The following is a 17,480-nucleotide window of genomic DNA, read 5'->3' as shown; positions in this document are numbered from 1 at the left end:
CCATGTTCCCAGTGTGTGGCCAGGCTAACCGGCTGCTTTGTCTACTTACCCTACTTCTTACTCCTTATTTTGAGGGATGTTTAAGCAACATCCCTGGCATCTTCACAAGTATCCTTAGCCAGGTCCAGAAGCCCTTCGCAGCTCTCTCTGTCTGTGGGGGAGTTGGACTGGGGCCACCTTCTGCCCAGGCAGCCACTGAGTTTTCTGTTCCCCTTAGCCTGATGAGGGAAGAACTCAGTGGGGCTGATGTCCTAGGGTGGACTGCTATCATGGTATTATAAACCTATAAATGTTTTCTGTTTTCTTTCAGTTTGAAGAGGGTGAAGAAGGAGAAGAGGAGGTAAGAGACAAGTTATTTGAAACATTCCATGAAGTTGGATTTTCTTTGGCTTTCTGTGCTTGAAGGCTGTGAAGTCATAGGACCGTGTCACACCCATTTTGTTTGAAGTTGCTTTTGACTCTCTCACAGAGGAAGTGGTGTAGCTGTGGGCATCCATAGCTTCTGACCCTGCAGTTAACTCATGAAAACATACCTCAGAACAAAGCCATTTAACAAACCAAATCTACTTTTGCAGAAATGTGTTTATTTTGGGGTAATCTGTGAGAACAGAAAGATACCCAGAAATAATTTAAGTGTCCAAAGGAAGCAATATAATCATTTGTGGATAGCAATAATTGATTTTCTTCTAAATTAGAGTATTGTTTTCATTTGTTTAGATAGTAAACTCCATAAGAATTTAAATGTTGGGTGGTGCCCATAGCTCAGTGGTAAGGCGCCAGCCACATACACTGGAGCTGGTGGGTTCAAGCCTGGCCCGGGCCTGCTAAACAACAACGACAACTACAACAAAAAACAGCCAGGCGTTGTGACGGGCGCCTGTAGTCCCAGCTACTTGGGAGGCTGAGGCAAGAGAATCGCTTGAGCCCGAGAGTTAGAGGTTGCTGTGAACTTGATGCCACGGCACTCTACTGAGGGGCAACATAATGAAACTGTCTCAGAAAAAAAAAGAATTTAAAATGTTGTCTTAACTGCTAATTTTCACTCCCTGTATTTAATATAGGAATTAGAAGGTGACGAGGAGGGAGAAGATGAGGATGATGCCGAAATTAACCCCAAGGTTAGTCATTTTGGGGCTGTCCAAACTTACATCTGCTGCACTTTTAGACTTTTTTTAAAATGTTCCCACTTTGAGGCAATGGTATTCATTTTTCTCTAATTAGAACATTTAAAATGTAGGAGAAAATACTGGAATGAAGAGCTGTTCAGATATCTTAACGATTTGAGTCGTAAATATGCAGTTCAATGCTTTTTCATCTTTCTTAAGCTGTATCTTACATAGACTAATTCAGCAGAGCAACATTCTTTTTTAGATCTTTAACTTTTTTAAGGTAAGGTGATGATTTAATGACAACATATATTTTAGTGTGTTTAGAAAAGGTGCAAAGAGGGGCGGCGCCTGTGACTCAAGGAGTAGGGCGCCGGTCCCATATGCCAGAGGTGGCGGGTTCAAACCTAGCCCCGGCCAAAAAAAAAAAGAAAAGGTGCAAAGAGGCTTGGGGGTGGGGGGGTAGGTGCAATGGCTCATGCCTGTAATCCTAGCACTCTGGGAGGCTGAGGCAGGTGGACTATTTGAGCTCACATGTCAGAGACGAGCCTGAGCAAGAGGCAAGACCCGTCTCTACTAAAAATAGGAAAAACAGACTCGACGCCTGTGGCTCAAGAGGCTAAGGCACCAGCCACATACACCTGAGCTGGCAGGTTCGAATCCAGCCCAGGCCCGCCAAACAACAATGACGGCTGCAACCAAGAAATAGCTGGGCTTTGTGGCAGGCGCCTGTAGTCCCAGCTACTTGGGAGGCGGAGGCAGGAGACTCGTTTGAGCCCAGGAGTTGGAGGTTGCTGTGAGCTATGATGCCACAGTACTCTACCCAGGGCGACAACTTAAGGCTCTATCTCAAAAAAAAAATAATAAAATAAAATACAAAATAAAAATAGAAAAAAAGCCAGTACTGGGGAGGCTGAGGCAGGGGTATCCCTTGAGCCCAGGAGTTTGAGGTTGCTACGAGCTATGACATCATGGCACTGTAGCAAGGGTGACAGAATGAGACTCCAGACCGGGCACTGCGGTCACCCCTGTATCCTCGCACTCTAGGAGGCTGAGGTGGGGGGATTGCTTGAGCTCATGAGTTCGAGGCCAGCCTGAGTAAAATAGACCCTGTCTCTACTAAAAATAGGGAAAATGAGGCAAGAGAATTGCTTGAGCCCAAGGGTTGGAGGTTGCTGTGAGCTATGATGCCAGGGCAACAGCTGGAAACTCTGTCTCAAAAAAAAAAAAAAAAAAGGCTTGGGGGGTGACTTATTAGTTCATGTGTAGAAAAATAGAATTGTAGCATCGTTTTACAATTGACAGTTATACTTGGGCTGAGAATCCGTAGATGTGTCTGGATAGCTCATGAAGCTTATATAATTCAGAATAAATTGAGAAGATTTGCTAAAGAAAACTGAGACTTTAAGGGAAAATGAGCGGCCAACCCCATTAACTTTATCTGTTTTTTTTTTGTTTGTTTGTTTGTTTTTTTTTGAGGTGGATTCTCACTATATTTCCCAGGCTGGTGTCAAGCTCCTGGGCTCAGACACTGTCTTAGCCTCCTGAGTGGCAGGACTAGAGTGTGACACTGGACCTGGCCAATTTACCTGTGAATTTGGATTTTTATTTATAGTCTCAGAATAGCTTAAATCAAGGTACTTTGACATTTGACGCATACTTAAAATCCTTGTCTGCTTTACAGTCCAGAACTGCATTAAGAATTTGGTTTTTCGGGGTGGCACCTGTGGCTCAAGGGAGTAGGGCCCCAGCCCCATATGCTGGAGGTGGTGGGTTCAAACCCAGCCCTGGCCAAAAACTGCAAAAAAAAAAAAAAGAATTTGGTTTTTCTAAAGCATAAAATTTATAGCTTACCTGCCTCTTAGAATTAAATACATCATGGGCTGTCAGAATATTGTCATTACCTGACGTTTTGTAATTTGTACCTCTGTCTGACTAGATGTTATTTGTTGATTTACCTTTGTTTTTGCCCGCAGTGAAATGTGCACTAAAAGATGTCTGTGTAACAACCTGGCTCTGTGATTAGTTGATTACACCAGATATTTCCATAAATGCATGCTCATGGTCATCACTCCTTCAGGGCTAGGATGGGAGAAGAGCTTAAAACTTTTTAGAATGTGCCTTCTAAATACTACTTTGGGAATAGGCTCCTGGAATTGCTCACCATCTGGAGGTTGGCCTGTTGATCCTGGGGCGACTGGACCAAAAGTCTGTGCTTAGCAGGTGGTGGTGGGTGTGGGCACTACTACAGGGTTAGAGTTATGGGGGAGGCTGGGTTGTTGGTCCGTTAACAGTATTGGTGAGTAATTGACACCATCACTGCTCTTTGGGTGTCTGGTTGCCAGGTGTACTGGGCTGTGTTTTCTGCCCTGTGGGCACTGAGGGGCCACGTTTGCAGTGGTGGTGGTGAATGCAGGGCCTGGAACAGTTTGCAGTGTCCACTCCCTCGGGCCAGCACACCACTGGCCCCTGTGTGCCTTGCTTGTCTCACTGGCTTCTCCCTGTGCTCCGTGCTTCAGTCTCTTCTTTCCCCCGTGTTCCGTCCTGCTCCCTCTGTCACCTTGTAGAATCCTGTCTCCTTTCACTCCCACTTTTCCCAAAGAGTGCTCTCACCGGGTGACTACAGGTAACTTAGTGAACCGCACACACTGGCCGTTGGGAAGCCTTTGTTTGTTTTGTTGGTTGGGGGTGGGGGAGAATGACTAAAAATGTTGGGGCTAAGCTACTGTCCCTTTATGTGCCCCTCTCCAAAGTCACTGACAATGTTTGTGTCTGTACGAGCAAAAGAAAATGAGAAAGTAAAGACGCTCTGGTGTGAGGACTGTTCTGTGAGTGCAGAGAATGTTTCCTGACCTTTTTGAAGCACTAGATATGGGTGTTGAAGTTGCTCATTCCAAGTTCAGTATTTTGCAGCCCTTTTGTATCATGAGAAATTGTGGCTATTTCCTCCTGTATAATTTTGTGAGTTTCATTTTATTTCATGCTGACAGTTCCTTTCAATTTTTTCCCTCGTTTAGGTGTAATTTTTGTCTGTTAATCATTCATACGTTTCTAGGTAAGGTGGAATTCCATTCATACCTAAATTGCAAACTTCTGATCTATACTTTGTACAATGCATTGTTTTGATTTTGAATAAAAAGGAAGTTGCTGTCCAAGCACTCTCAGTATAGGTTTGACACGGGGCTTTCGAAAGAGCAGTGTTTTCACACAAGTGTCTGTGTACTTTTAAAACCAATGAGCAAAAACTAGATTTGGCTCTTGCTTTCTGAGCCATATTCCTTGCTAACCAAGTAGCAAAGGTATAACTCGGGGGGTATTTTCATTGAAGGTGCTGCTTTCCAGCAGGAAGACATAACAGGAGAATTCTTGCAAGGTGGCACCCATAAGTCACCATAGACAGGAAGCCCTCTGGGGACTTAGCTGTCCCCAGCCCTGCTGGCCACACCACAGCAGGATCAGACATGCTCTGGCAGCAGAATGGGCCCAGTGTGATTTCTCAGAATGTGTCCGTCTGGTGACTGTTTGCACTGTTTGAAGTTAGGTGTTGTTCAGACCAATAGTCATAGAAGGAGTTGGATGAACTTTCAGTGTGCCAGGTGTTTTTATCTAAAAAGTTTTGGTGTCAGTTAGAAAGAGTACTGTTGTGAGGCTGGTGGAAAGTGTTCTGACTGAAAATTACGACACAAGAAAAAAGCCAGTTGTAGATGACAGTGAGTGCAGTGAGCCTGGGGAGCTGCTATCCACCCCGCCACCCTCAGTTCTCTGACTCTGTCCTGGGATGGACTGGCAGCAGGCCATGGGAAGAGAGCAGCCTGCATCAGGAGAGTGGACACCAGTCTGTAAGGGCATTCATTGCCCAGAATGACAGCATGATCCTGGCAGTCGTTTGGGAGTTTAGTGCAGTGGTTCTCAACCTTCCTAATGCCGCGGCCCTTTAATGCAGTTCCTGTGGGTCTCGACCCACAGGTTGAGAACCGCTGGTTTAGTGGCATCACCGGCCTGCCTTCCTCATAGGCCTCCCTCACAGAATGTTGGTAAGCACACAGGCATACCAGCCTCACAGAGTTGCTGGGACCTGCTGCAGCTGGCATTCAGCTGTGGAGTTGAGCATGTCCTCCAGAGCTAGGTCTGAGCACTTGCATGTGTGTTTAAGATGATGTCCAGCTGCTGTGAGTTCCTGCAGTCCCCATGTCTACAGAGCTCAGCCACTCTCCTCCCCATCCCCAGGTACTCTGAAGGGAGTCCTCAGTGTAGTGTTACCCACAAATATCTCAGCATTTTTCTCCTGAGGAAAGGGGCTCTTCTCTGCCACACCACAGCCCCCTGTCTGCCTTCAGGAATGGCAGCTCTGGGTCGGTGATCTGGTTTCTGCAGCGGAGAGACCTTGCCAGGTGCTTGGGCACTAGGGCCTCTGGTTCCCTAGAGAGGCTGTTGCTGTTCAGTGGCATGGCTTTGTGCCCTTTCTCAGGTTAGTTGTGATCAGTTAAAACCCAACTTTAAATGGTTCCATGAGAGGCAAGGTTTTTGCAGTTATTTCTTACTTTTTAAAATGCCAGCTCCCCCCTTCCTGATAGGTTTGTAGTGATTAATGACCAAACTTGTGGAAATCTGTGACATGACAGGCTTCTCCGGTTGCAGTTTTACTTTGGCCTATATTACAGTGCACATTTATAAAATTTACTCTAAAACCCTCATCACCCAGTGCAGGCTGGGTTAGCCTCAGTGCCTGGCAGGGGTGGGGCCCTGCGCTCCCCTGCCCGAAGGCTTCACCAGCCACCCCTGTCTGGCCCTCTCTAACAGTCTTCACTATCCTGGTTATTGGTTTTATTTAAAACAAATAGGTAATACATTCTTTTATTAAAAATATGTATTACATCATTTATGCAATGCAGACTAATTTATATTTGTACAGGTTTGTACTGCTTGTCTAGGATGACTGGGGGTCTGAGCGAGGAAGCGGATGTTGACACCATATGGCTGGTTCAGCATCTGCATCCCCCACTGAGCATCTCCTTTGAGCAACATGTCGGCACTCAGAAAGTTTGGGGCTTAGGAGTATCTCAGATCTGGGATTTGGGCTGCTCAACCTATAACAGGATAAATTAAAAACACCGTCTTACACAGCATTGTGTGTGCCTTAAGTCTCTGATGGCCTCTCTCACAGCCCCAGTTTTGCCCTTCACCCTGCAAAATCCATTCACTCGCCCCTTCCCCTTTCTCACCTTGTCCCTCTGGCCATGTGCACGCTACAGTGCTCTGCACACATGGCTTGTCCCACTTCCTACCTGGGCAGGCCAGCAGCTCTGTGCCCTCAGCCACTGCTCCGACGACCTCCGGGCCTACCCTCAGACGGCATGTTGACAGGACTTGTCAGCAGCTTTCTGGCCAGGGTCTTGGTCAGATTTATTATCTCGGGGCCAGGCTCTTTGGGCAGCGTATGGGGCAGTGGGGTATAGACGAAGGTCCTCCCTCCCAGAGTGGCCTGCCAGCCTTATTCCTGGGCTCTTCCTTTTAGAATTAAAATACAGAGCTTAGACCAGGTCCAAGGTTACTTGTTTTAAGTATCCTTTGTACATCTTACTTTTTTATCCCTTAAATGTGATTTTTCCAAAGAGTGAACCACAGCCTCAGCTCATACCACAGGAGGAGTCAGTGGTGTTAACTCAGGTGCAGGCTTTTCCTGGACTCCTGGGTGTGCCAGATCCTATTTAGGGTCACCTGTAATCTAAACAGGCAGAAATCCTAGGTCACAGATGAGTAAACTTACTATCGGAAAGTACGTGTATCAGTGAGGTCATGGTCTGTTTCCCAGGCTACAGCTGGTCTCCACACAGAATTCATGGAGTTGCTGAAAGTGGTTTAAAAGATATGAGGTCTATACCTTAGATTGTATTGAAGTGAATCGGCTCTAAGAGTAGAATGATACTTTGGATATCTTTTCTGGGAGGATGGAATTTCCCACTTAGTGAGACCAGTAGGAGGAAGAGGGTGACTTGTTTGTGGAGCTCTGAGAAGTTCATTAGTAAAAATCGCAAGAGATGTTCTTCGCCGGGAACATCTGTCCTGGCACCTCAGAGATCAGGACTGGCACAGGAGAGGGCAGAGCCTCCAGGTGTGGGCAGGAGCTTCTGAACCACCAATTAATCTCTGCAACCCCAAGGAGCCCCTGCCTTGTCCCTAAGCCCTTCCTGCTGAATACACCATGACTGTGAATGCTTCACAAGCTTGTCTTTAGAAACAGAGAAGGCAGCCTTGCTGTGACTTTATCTGGGAATGGGCTTTGTGTTTTGTCACTGTTAAAGTATATTGGTGGTAGCTGTTTTTTCAATAAGAATGAATGAACTAATGTCTTGGTTTTCATTGTTGGTTGGAGATAATGTGGTGAGTGACATTGGTTTTGTTCTCTCTACAAGTCTTGTTTTCTTTCATTGACAGAAAGAACCCAGCCAGCCATCGGAATGCAAGCAGCAGTGAGAGGCGGGGGGGCCCTGCCATGGGCGGTCACCTCACATAACTGCCTGTCAGGACTCAGCCCCCAAGCAGGGGCCTCCGTCCTGCTCACCATCCTGTCGACAGTGCTTATTACATCTAACTCGTTTTTCAAGTGCATGATTTTCACTTTTACTTTCGCTTTTTCCTTATTTTGCTTAACTTGTACAGTGGCAACTGAAATGCATTTCAGAAATAGGAGGTTTAGTTCCAGCACCCTCTACAGCCTTGGTGCCTGCAGCTCTGGACTTCCTTAGGCCCTGCCCTTTGGGAGGGCCCCTAGACCACATGGGGTGGAGTGGGAGGTCATCCTGCTAAAGGGCTAAGGTCTGGTGATGTCTGGGGCATCTAGAACCTCTTCCACCAGCCCTGCAGTCAGACAGACTCAAGAGACCCACACGCTATTCCAACCACTTAACCTGCTGAGTGTGAGAGCTGCTTCTGCTGTCGTGTTCTAATCATCTCAGAAGAGCCATGTAGAGTAAGGTCCTGTTCTCCTTAGGATGTTTTTTCCTTGCGTTTTATTTTTCTAGGGGTGGGGGTGGGGTTATGGCACACACCGACTCTGAGGCGAGCACTGCAGGGTCATCCTCGTATTTATTTATTCATCCATGCTGTGAGGACTTTGCACTCAGTGTCGCTCATTCTCCCAACTTTGGAACCTGTCGATGACTTGAGCAAGAAGATGTGCATCTCCTTGTAAGAGGGAGGCCTGTTTAGAAGAAAGAAGCTGCTTCCCACTGCTGAAGGCAGGAGCTTGTTCTCATGACATGCAGACCATGTGCTGCTGACGGGGAGTGTAGGTGTCACTAGAGCACCAGTGTCCTTCATTTTCCTGGAGAGGGCTGGACTGCCTGACGCAGCCTTTCATTTCAGTGTAAGCATCAAGTCTCGCTGTCTCAGTGGTTTCATTTTTAGCCCCATCATTCGTCCTGTCTTAAAAGCCTTGGGTGTGGCCTGACTGGTTGGCAGCTGGCGCGGTAGGGTTTTGAGTGTGTGACAGTGGTCTCTGGCAGCTGGGACCACTGTGTCCACACTGTGACCAGGCATGTAGGACTGTGCTCAGCCTTACCTTGTAACACATTTGTAACTGAATACGGTGTTCTCAATTTGTACAGAATAGTTAGAATATTCTATTAAAGTTGTGAAACATGAAGCCAGTGCTGTGCTTTGTGGGGGATTCTGCTGGAAGGAGTGGGCAGGTAGGCTCCATGGTCTGCCCCTCAAAGATGAGGCTGCATGCCCATCTGGGCTTTCTGTCCTGCCCTGGGTGTTGGTGGGTCCAGGACTTGGGGGCCTCTGCTTGTTGTGTCAGTCCCTGCAGTTTTGAAAGCACACTCTTAGCCGGGCGTTGTGGCGGGTGCCTGTAGTCCCAGCTACTCGGGAGGCTGAGGCAAGAGAATCGCTTAAGCCCAGAAGTTGGAGGTTGCTGTGAGCTGTATGATGCCATGGCACTCTACCAAGGGCCATAAAGTGAAACTCTGTCTCTACAAAAAAAAAAAAAGCAAGCACACTCTGAGGAAGAGGCTACCTGTGGCTGTTGGGCCTGCGGGCCCCTGCGCTGCAGAGTGTGGGTGAGGGTTGTTTCTCATTTTGGGGTTTATGCCCTGTGGGTCCAGAAGGCTTCCAAAGGGAAACTCCTGCATAATAGCCCATGCTACATCCTCCTGGTACTTCTCTGATGCCCCTTCATCCCTACTGGGGGGAGCTCCACCCAGAGACGCTTGCCCGTCCGCTCTTCTTTGACCACATGGAAGCCCAGTAGGCAGTGGTGCTGAGGCTGACTGGGCCTGCTACCTCCAGCTCACTTTGGCCTGCCTGGGAGCAGCAGGAAAGGAGAAGGCCCTGGTGGCCACAAGCAGACACAGAAATGGCCAGGTGCAAGCTTTGATGAGAATGTGCTTCTGGTGTGCTCCAGGGTCTGTGGTCCATTCTGTGCCCCTTTCTGTCACTATGGGGTGAGTACTACTCAGACCTAATGGTGAAGGTGCCATTTCACAGTGACCTGTCCTCAGCTCCAGCAACAACAGCCCTGCGTGGTACCCAGGGCACCTCTTAGGAAGGGCCCCGTTCACTGCCTCTCTGGTGTGATCTCCAGGTGTCAGATTTTCCTGGGGCATTCAACATGAACCTGTAGGTGCACACAGGTTATTAGATCAGAAATGATCGCACAGAATGGTGTGCTGGTAACTTCAAAGGATTCGCAGGAGCAGTTTGAGCACTGGGGGCAGCCTGGCAATCAGCTGGCCCAGGCACAGCAGTGCTGGAGGGTGGCTGAACATCTCACTGGGGAGGCAAATCCTGGGGGTGCTGTTTTCCTGCCAGATTGGTAAGAAGAGCCTGATGGGACAAGTGAGTCCCCGCAGCCTTAACAGTAAGTAGTGTCACCTTGAACAGTGCACCCCTCCCCAGTCCTGAGGTGCAGCTGACACCCTGGACAGGGTTCAATGTCCAGGCCTCCCCAGGCCCCATAGCCCCATGGTTCCCTCCAGCCCAGGCCCGCGTGACACTCCTTTCCAAGGGTCTTCATTCCTGGTGGGTGTTTGGAGCCACCTCCCACCACTACCTGTGGCCCCTGCTGCCCCCGCCCTCCTTGTGGCCTTCATCTTGTTCCAGCCCCTAGTTTGGTTCCTCTCAGAGAAGTGAGACACTCGAACCAGGACCAAGCTGGCCATGTGAACCTGTTGCTCCAGCTACTTGGGAGACTCAGCCCCAAGGATCACTTGAGCCTAGGAATTCAAGACCAGCCTGGACAACATAGCCAGACCCTATCTCAAATAAGCAATTTCCAGAACTGAGTCAGGGCCCAGCAGGCCTCTGGGCTTCTTCCTGGCCTGGGGAAGGAGGAATGGTTATGCACCCTGGCAGGCAGGTGGGAGGCCAGGCCTGAGGTGCTCTTGTGCCCTCCAGGCCTGTGCTCAGTGGTTTCAGTGCTCCCCTGTGCCAGCAGTTAGAAGTGGATGGTGGCAGTGGCCATATGTCTGCAGAGGGGGAACACTCAACAAGGAGAGGATGGGAGATGACCCAGTAAACTAGCGTCCTGCTGCTATGAAGTTCTAGAACTTACCACAGGACAGTGGCTGCCTGCTGGGGATCTCCAGGAGGGAGGTGGCCAAGGAGCTTGGAGGGGGGAGGGGTGCCAGTGGCGGACGCTGAGTGTCCATGAGTCACCTCCAGGACCCTCCTCACATGGGTGTATTTGGTTGTCTGTAAATTAGATGTCATTGAAGCTTATGTTTCAAAAGGTTCCCCAAATAGGATGATTCCACTTGAAACTGGGTTTCCCCTTGAGGAGTTCAGGAGCCGTACCCCCAACCCCTGCTCAGGGCTGGACATTCTGACAGCAGCTAGACATCCTGACAGCAGGACTTGTCCCTTGCTCACACTGCCTGGTGGTGATGTGTCCCAGCCGTAGCCAGTCGGCCCCACTGGGGTGAGGCACTGTTTATGTGGGATGAAGGCCTACCTTGATCCCCTCCTCCTCAGGGCCAAGGGCTCCTTTCCCCAGGTCTTGGGTCCAGAGCTTCTTGCCACCACTAATGTCCCTTAGAGTGCCCTAGGCCTGGCCTCCAACTCTTGTCACTACCAGGATCAGATCTTGCTCCCGAGGTGGGAGGGCAGCAGCCAGGAGGGGCAGGGGAGCCCTTGGCCTGGCAGCCCATCCAGGTACACCCTGTGTGCTGATGCTGACCTCTCACCTGCCCTGGCAGATCCCTCTCTGTGGGCCAGACTTGTTTGGATGTGAATCCCATCTCAGGGCTCAGTACCCAGTGGGCCACAGGGGACTTTGAGAGTGGACTGCAAAGGAGTGGCCAGGGGCAGGAGGTGAGAGAAGTGACTGACTGCCCATGAGGTGGCCACTACAGCCACAGATCCCTGAGGGAACTAGCTCCTCACCAGCTGACAGTGGACTTTGGCCCCTGCCCTTGGGAGCAGTTGACTTCCCAGCTCCTCTAGAGGCAGGCAACTTCCCACCCCCTGCCGACTGGGTTTCCACCCACCAGGCAGCCCTGGTAGGCAGTAGCCCTGTGGCAGGGGCTCTAGGACCCTTCTTCAGGCGGGCTCTGGGTGAGCTTTCATGATAACATTTTCCCTGGGACCTTCCCCACTGGAAATGAAGGGCCCTGCCCTAGGTCACACAGGGCCAAGCTCAGCCAGGTTCCCACTAGACCGTTGACCAGAAGACTCTTGAGCCTTCCTGGGCTAGCAGGAGGGTGAAGGGGGACACACCCTGCTGAGGCTGAGTCACCTTTGTGTGCCTGGGCAGCAGACTTGCCTACCAGACTGTCCCCACTGCCAGTCACTGGCTCAGCCTGGCTGTGCTGACTCACAGCTCTCCAGGGGCGGTGGCCGGATGTTACTTTCCAAGACAACCTGACAGGCTGGCTGGGGCCAGAGACACAGGTAGCTGTACCTGTTCCAGGACCCCTACAGGCAGCCCCATACAGGTGCCCCCCCCCCCCCCCGGAAGCCTGTGGTGTCAACCACGTTCCCAACCTCCCTGGCTCTCAGTTTCTGCCCTTCAACACGTGGCGAGGCTACTCCCCCCTCGCCAAACCCCAGGTGGCCTATGTTGCAGCCAGTGCCCTGCCTCAGCAAACCAGAGCACAGGTGCAGGGGCCACCAGGGAGTACCTGGGAAGGCTCTGTGCCTCCACCTACCCTATTTCCAGCAAGGGCTGCCCTCCCCAAAATCCAGGACCCCAGACCTTGTGGTGGGGGTGCCCTGATATCTGCCCTGGTCTTAACACAGTCTCCTTTCTCTGCCTCTCCTAGGATCCTGTGAGGCCCTGAGGGAACCCTCTGGTGAGGAAGAGCTCCTCCTCTTAGGAGCTTCAGTCACCTTTCTGCCACATGAGGTCACACGCACAGGTTTCAGGAACTAGGACATGGACATGTCTTTTGGGTCCACCAGCCCACTAAAGGGAGCTTTTCAGGCAGACAAGCCCATGGGGAGTGGTCATACCGAGTAGCTGGAGAGAAGGGCAGGCCCACCCCTGCATTTGGCCACTATATTGGTGAAAACAGAAAACCAAAAAAACAGTTTCACTGTTGGCCCTGCTGAGGGGAGACGGGCACTTGCAACTTTCAGGTGGGGTGTAGATGGGCAGGCCCACTGCTGGGCCCTCTTCTCCCAGTGACCACGCACCTGAGGGCCTGCTAACCCAGCCACACCACCTCTTCACTCTGTCCTGGTGAAATGTTTGCTTATGTGTGTGAAGGAAGAGGTGCCTGACGCCCACACAGCAGTGCTTGTCAGGATCAGGAGATCTGAAGAAGCCATGCATTGTCCTGTGGTAGTGAGGAGAAGTGGCAGGGATGCCGGAGCCAGGCTCGTGTCCCTGCATGTGTAAGTACACCTCTAAGTCGTGGTGAGTACGTGCAGCGTAAGACCTGCCGCCTTGGCCATCTGTGAGGGCATAGCTCAGAGACATCAAGTGGAGCTAAGCATATTCTCATTGCTGTGCAGCTGTCACCACTATCCATCTCTAGAACTTTCTCATCACCCCAAACTGAAGCTCTATCCCCATAACTCCCTATCCCCTCCCCAGCTCCTGGCGACCCCATGCTACTTTCTGTCTCTGCAACTCCAGGGAACTCATGTAATCCACACACACAAATCATTCCACTTTTATCTGCTTGCGTCTGGCATATTCCACTGAGCACAGTGTCCTTAAGGTTCACTCAGTTTGTAACCTGTGTCACCCTGTCCTTGTCAAGGCTGACCACTACCCACTGCATGGACAGACCACTCTCACTTGTCCCCACCTCTGTGGACATGGCTGCTGTGGACGTGGTTGCACAAGGGTCTGTTCCAGAGGCTGCTTTCAGTTCTGAGACATAATGAGAAGTGGAATTGCAGGACCACCTGGTCGTCTGGTACTTGACCTTTTAAGGAAAAGTAAATGCATTTTTTTTAAAGGGTGAAAGGGCTGCTCCTTATCCAGAGTGGCCCAGGATGGCCAAAGAGATGAGTGCTCAGAACTTTGAATTCATTCTGGCAGATTTTTACCTTTTTTTTTTTTTTTCAAGAGACTGAATGTCACTTTGTCGCCCTTGGTAGAGTGCTATGGTGTCATAGCTCACAGCAACCTCTTGCCTCAGCCTCCCTAGTAGCTGGGACTATAGGCACCCACCACAATGCCCAGCTAGTTTTCTATTTTTAGTAGAGATGGGGTTTTGCTCTTGCTCAGACTGGTCTCAAACTCCTAAGCTCGAGGGATCCTCCTGCTTCAGTCTTCCAGAGAGCTAAGATTACAGGTGCGAGCCTCTATGTCCAGCCGATTTTCACTTTTTATGTCAACCATAGACTATAACATTTTGGTCATTTTTTTTTCAAGGGGGAAAAGAACTAATACACATACACTGGCAGGGCCCCTGTCTCTGACCTGCTGAATAAGAAGCTCAGCCCAGAGCTTCTGGTGACAACCCTGCCTGGGTGACTCCAACAGCTGAGTGCTGTCCCAAGGGTCCTCTGCCCCATACTCCCTTGCTCCTTCCCTGTATTTTGTTTGTTCCTTTGTTTTTTCAAGCTTCTGGAGAGGTCCCCATGAACCAGTCTGCCAAGTGACCAGGAACATCAGCTGAGAGACTTGGGGAAAGGTCCCTCTGAGACCCCCGGGCCGGCTTAACTTCACTTAGCATCCTTGGAGTCCATTAGTGTGGCAGACACAGCCCCACCTCCCCAGCCCCTGCAGGCTCAAAATACCCTGCGGAAACCCAGAACAACCTTCCCTTCCTCAGACCCTGGTGAGCTCTTATTCATGCCACAGCCCTCTGCTCAGAGGGGGACGGTGGGCCTGGCCCCAACTCCTGCAGGACACCCCCTTACCCTCACTCCTGTCCTCTCCCTGAGTTTCCCGGAGCCAGAGCAGGCTGGTGTTCTGCCTTACACGCGAGCACATGCGGTTCCACCAACTTGAGTTGCTCAGTACAGAGATTTGGATCTCTGAGACAATGAGGTAGATGCTTTTTTAGCCATCTCTTGCGAGAATCATTTCCTGCATACTAGCCTGTGCCCTGTGGTTCCTAAAGAATAAACACTGTAACTGCATTCCAGGAGCAGAGTGATTTCTGAGTAGGGTACTGAGGGATGAACAGGAGCTCACTGGGGGGCAAGGAGGAGAAGAGCATTCTGGGCTTCTCATTCAATCCCCAAAGCCCTGTCCAGTGGGTCCTGCTTGTCAACTCTAGTGGAGGAGCTTCTGGAACCAGAGGGACAAAGGACACTGTCCTCAAAGGCCATGGGTAGGCTGACTTGAATGCCTGAAACCAGGTGCCTCCTGCCCCTAGGCCTCTCACTTTCCTCAGGCTGGCTGGGAGGAAACAGATCCAGAGCAGGCCTGAGTCATAGGTCCTGTCCTATGGGATGGCAGGCTCAGGTTAGGCTGCTTTGGGTACCTCTCAGGGACTGGGACTCCAGACAGCCTGGGTCTCCCACACCCACCCCAGCAGGGCCTGGGACCTGAGGGCCAAGGGTTATGTGGGTGGTGAGAGGCCAATCCAAGATGGCTTCCTGGGGGAGTCCAGGGCAGCAGGTTCTCCAGCGGGAGCAGGGGCCCCTCCTGAGGAAGGGGCCGCCTACTGGAAGCACCCCAGGCACTTAGGACAGGCCTGATGACACATGGCTCCTTCACAGGCTGGCTGGATGGTCTGGCTGGTCGGGCAAGTGCTTAGAAGGCTCAGCCTTGTCACCACAGGAAGTGACCTCACTCTGGGAGTTTCGGAGAGGTACCTGCATTCTGCCCCAGCTGCCCACAGCCTCACACAGCTGGGTTCTAGTGCTGAGAAACCAGAAAGCCAGACACGGCAGCAGGGTGTGCCTAGGCCTACCACTGCCTGCCTGGGCACCCCTTTGGCTCAGCTCTGTGCAAATCCCCCTCGGACAAATATTAGTAAACTTGGCTTGGACTGCTGCTGCCTGATGACACCAACTTGAGGCAGAGCCCCTCCCCATTCTGGAAAGCAGCCACCAGATGTCCCCAACCCAGGGTCCTCTCAGTCCTCAGATTCCAAAGTGCAATAAAAGAGGAACAATAATGGGTTGAGTCCCACTGGCCACTGTGTGACTTTGGACAAGTCACTTTACTTCTCTGAAACCACCACCCTGTGCTCCCTGTGAAGCCAGGAAAGCAACCCCAGCAGCCCCCACCTCTGGGGACCCTGATGGGGAAACAAGGCCACCAAGGCCTCATAGTGATGCCAGTGACACCTCCTCCTGCATCAAGTGGGCACAGCTCTCCTGGGGTGCAGTGGGATCCACACCAAGCCCTCAGTACCCAGCAGGAAGCTGGGAAAGGGGGGTTGCCCCAGGTCCTGTCCTAGGGGCTCCTCTGGTCTCTTACCTATCAAATGGCTCTGTGGTGGGGTTCCCCCAGAAGATCCTTGCCTGGGGTTACTATTTCAGCACCTTGCCATGTCATTATCCATCCCCCCCCCCCCCATAATCTTATCTCCAGTAAAGACCTCAGACAGGCCTGCTTGGGTGATATGTCCCTTCTTGGCAGTCACTGCACCTGTCTGTGCCACCATTTTGGCATCTGCAAATCGGGGTAATTGCTCCTTCCAGGGCACTGCTAAGGTGGGAGGTTACTCAGCCCCAGGTGGGGCCAGAGGAGGCTCCCACTCAGTCCCAGATAAGGAAGACTGAGGAAGGCCCAGCGGGGTGGGGAGGGGGATTTAGGGGACAGCAGGTTAGCCTAGCCTCTCCAGTGTGGGGTAAGGGGCAGGCAGGCAGCTAGCTGGTGTGGGGTTTATTCAGTGGCAGGCTCTGGCCCCAGGGTGACATCCCTTTGTGAGCAACCTGCCAGGCCAACCCCTGTAGCCCCTGAGGCTATGGATTATTATTGCCCCATCTTCACAGAGGCCCCAGAGGCTCCTGACATCTCACACTGTGCTACCTCTGGGCAGGATTGGGAGCTGGCTCCCTCCAACTCTTACCATCCTCTGCATAGGTCCGTGATGGTCTGGCCAAGCCCAGGATGTCTGGTGGCCACTGGGGAGGCCCGACCATCCTGCAGGCAAGGGGTCTGGCCCCTGGGGCAGGAGCTGCGGGCAGTGAAGCTACCAGGGTCCCCTTCAGAGCTCTGACCTATTCCCATTTTCCCTGCCTCGACCTTGACCTTGTCTATGAGGGCAGAAGCAAAGAAGGGGCAGGGCAGGCAGGAAGCTCCCTAGGGAGGGCAGGAGGGCTGGGTCTGAGTCAGAGCACCAGCCCAGGGCTGCAGAGTTTACCAGCCTCCCCTGAGAGCAGCTGGGGGTATCCAGCCCAGACAAGCTGGGCAGGGCTGGGGAAGCTCCTCACCTGGCCTCAACTCTTCTATTCAGTTCATCTCTCTGGTCCTCTCCTCCCAACCTGTTTCCTTCTCTCCTCCCTGACTTCTGTTTCCTTATTCTTTTTCTTTTTTTTTCTGTAGAGACAAGAGTCTCACTTTATGGCCCTCGGTAGAGTGCCGTGGCCTCACACAGCTCACAGCAACCTCCAACTCCTGGGCTTAGGCGATTCTCCTGCCTCAGCCTCCTGAGTAGCTGGGACTACAGGCGCCCGCCACATCGCCCGGCTATTTTTTTTGGTTGCAGTTTGGCCACGGCTGGGTTTGAACCTGACACCCTCGGTATATGGGGCCGGCACCCTACTCACTGAGCCACAGGTGCCGCCCCTGTTTCCTTATTCTTTTTTTTTTTTTTTTTTTTTACAGTTTCTTTTTTTTTTTTGGTTTTTGGCCGGGGCTGGGTTTGAACCCGCCACCTCCGGCATATGGGACCGGCGTCCTACCCCTTGAGCCACAGGCGCCGCCCTGTTTCCTTATTCTTGAAGTGGGATTAGAATACCCACTTGTCTGGGGTTGCCACTGACTGGCATAGGGTGAGGCAAGCCCGTGGGGCT

At 51.5% G+C, this 17,480-nt stretch overlaps 1 protein-coding gene across 5 annotated transcripts in view; it reads left to right on the top strand.

Annotated features, from left to right (window-relative positions):
• The window catches only part of NAP1L4 (nucleosome assembly protein 1 like 4), a 48,851-nt gene extending 40,100 nt beyond the window's left edge, over positions 1-8,751 (top strand). For 4 of the 5 annotated variants that reach the window (XM_053559763.1, XM_053559764.1, XM_053559767.1 and 1 more), the window contains 3 exons: positions 311-340; positions 1,062-1,118; positions 7,542-8,751. In XM_053559763.1, the coding sequence (XP_053415738.1) occupies positions 311-340; positions 1,062-1,118; positions 7,542-7,580 (126 nt within the window). In that variant the 3' untranslated portion in view covers positions 7,581-8,751. Of the gene's footprint in view, positions 1-310; positions 341-1,061; positions 1,119-4,123; positions 4,162-7,541 lie in introns of all 5 variants that reach the window. The other variant, XM_053559766.1, reaches the window with a different exon arrangement.
• Positions 8,752-17,480: the final 8,729 nt, after the last annotated feature.

Source organism: Nycticebus coucang, chromosome 14 (assembly GCF_027406575.1).
Source record: "Nycticebus coucang isolate mNycCou1 chromosome 14, mNycCou1.pri, whole genome shotgun sequence".
NCBI lineage: Eukaryota > Metazoa > Chordata > Mammalia > Primates > Lorisidae > Nycticebus > Nycticebus coucang.
Note: the sequence above shows the minus strand (reverse complement) of the source record. Positions and strands in the feature narration are given on the sequence as shown.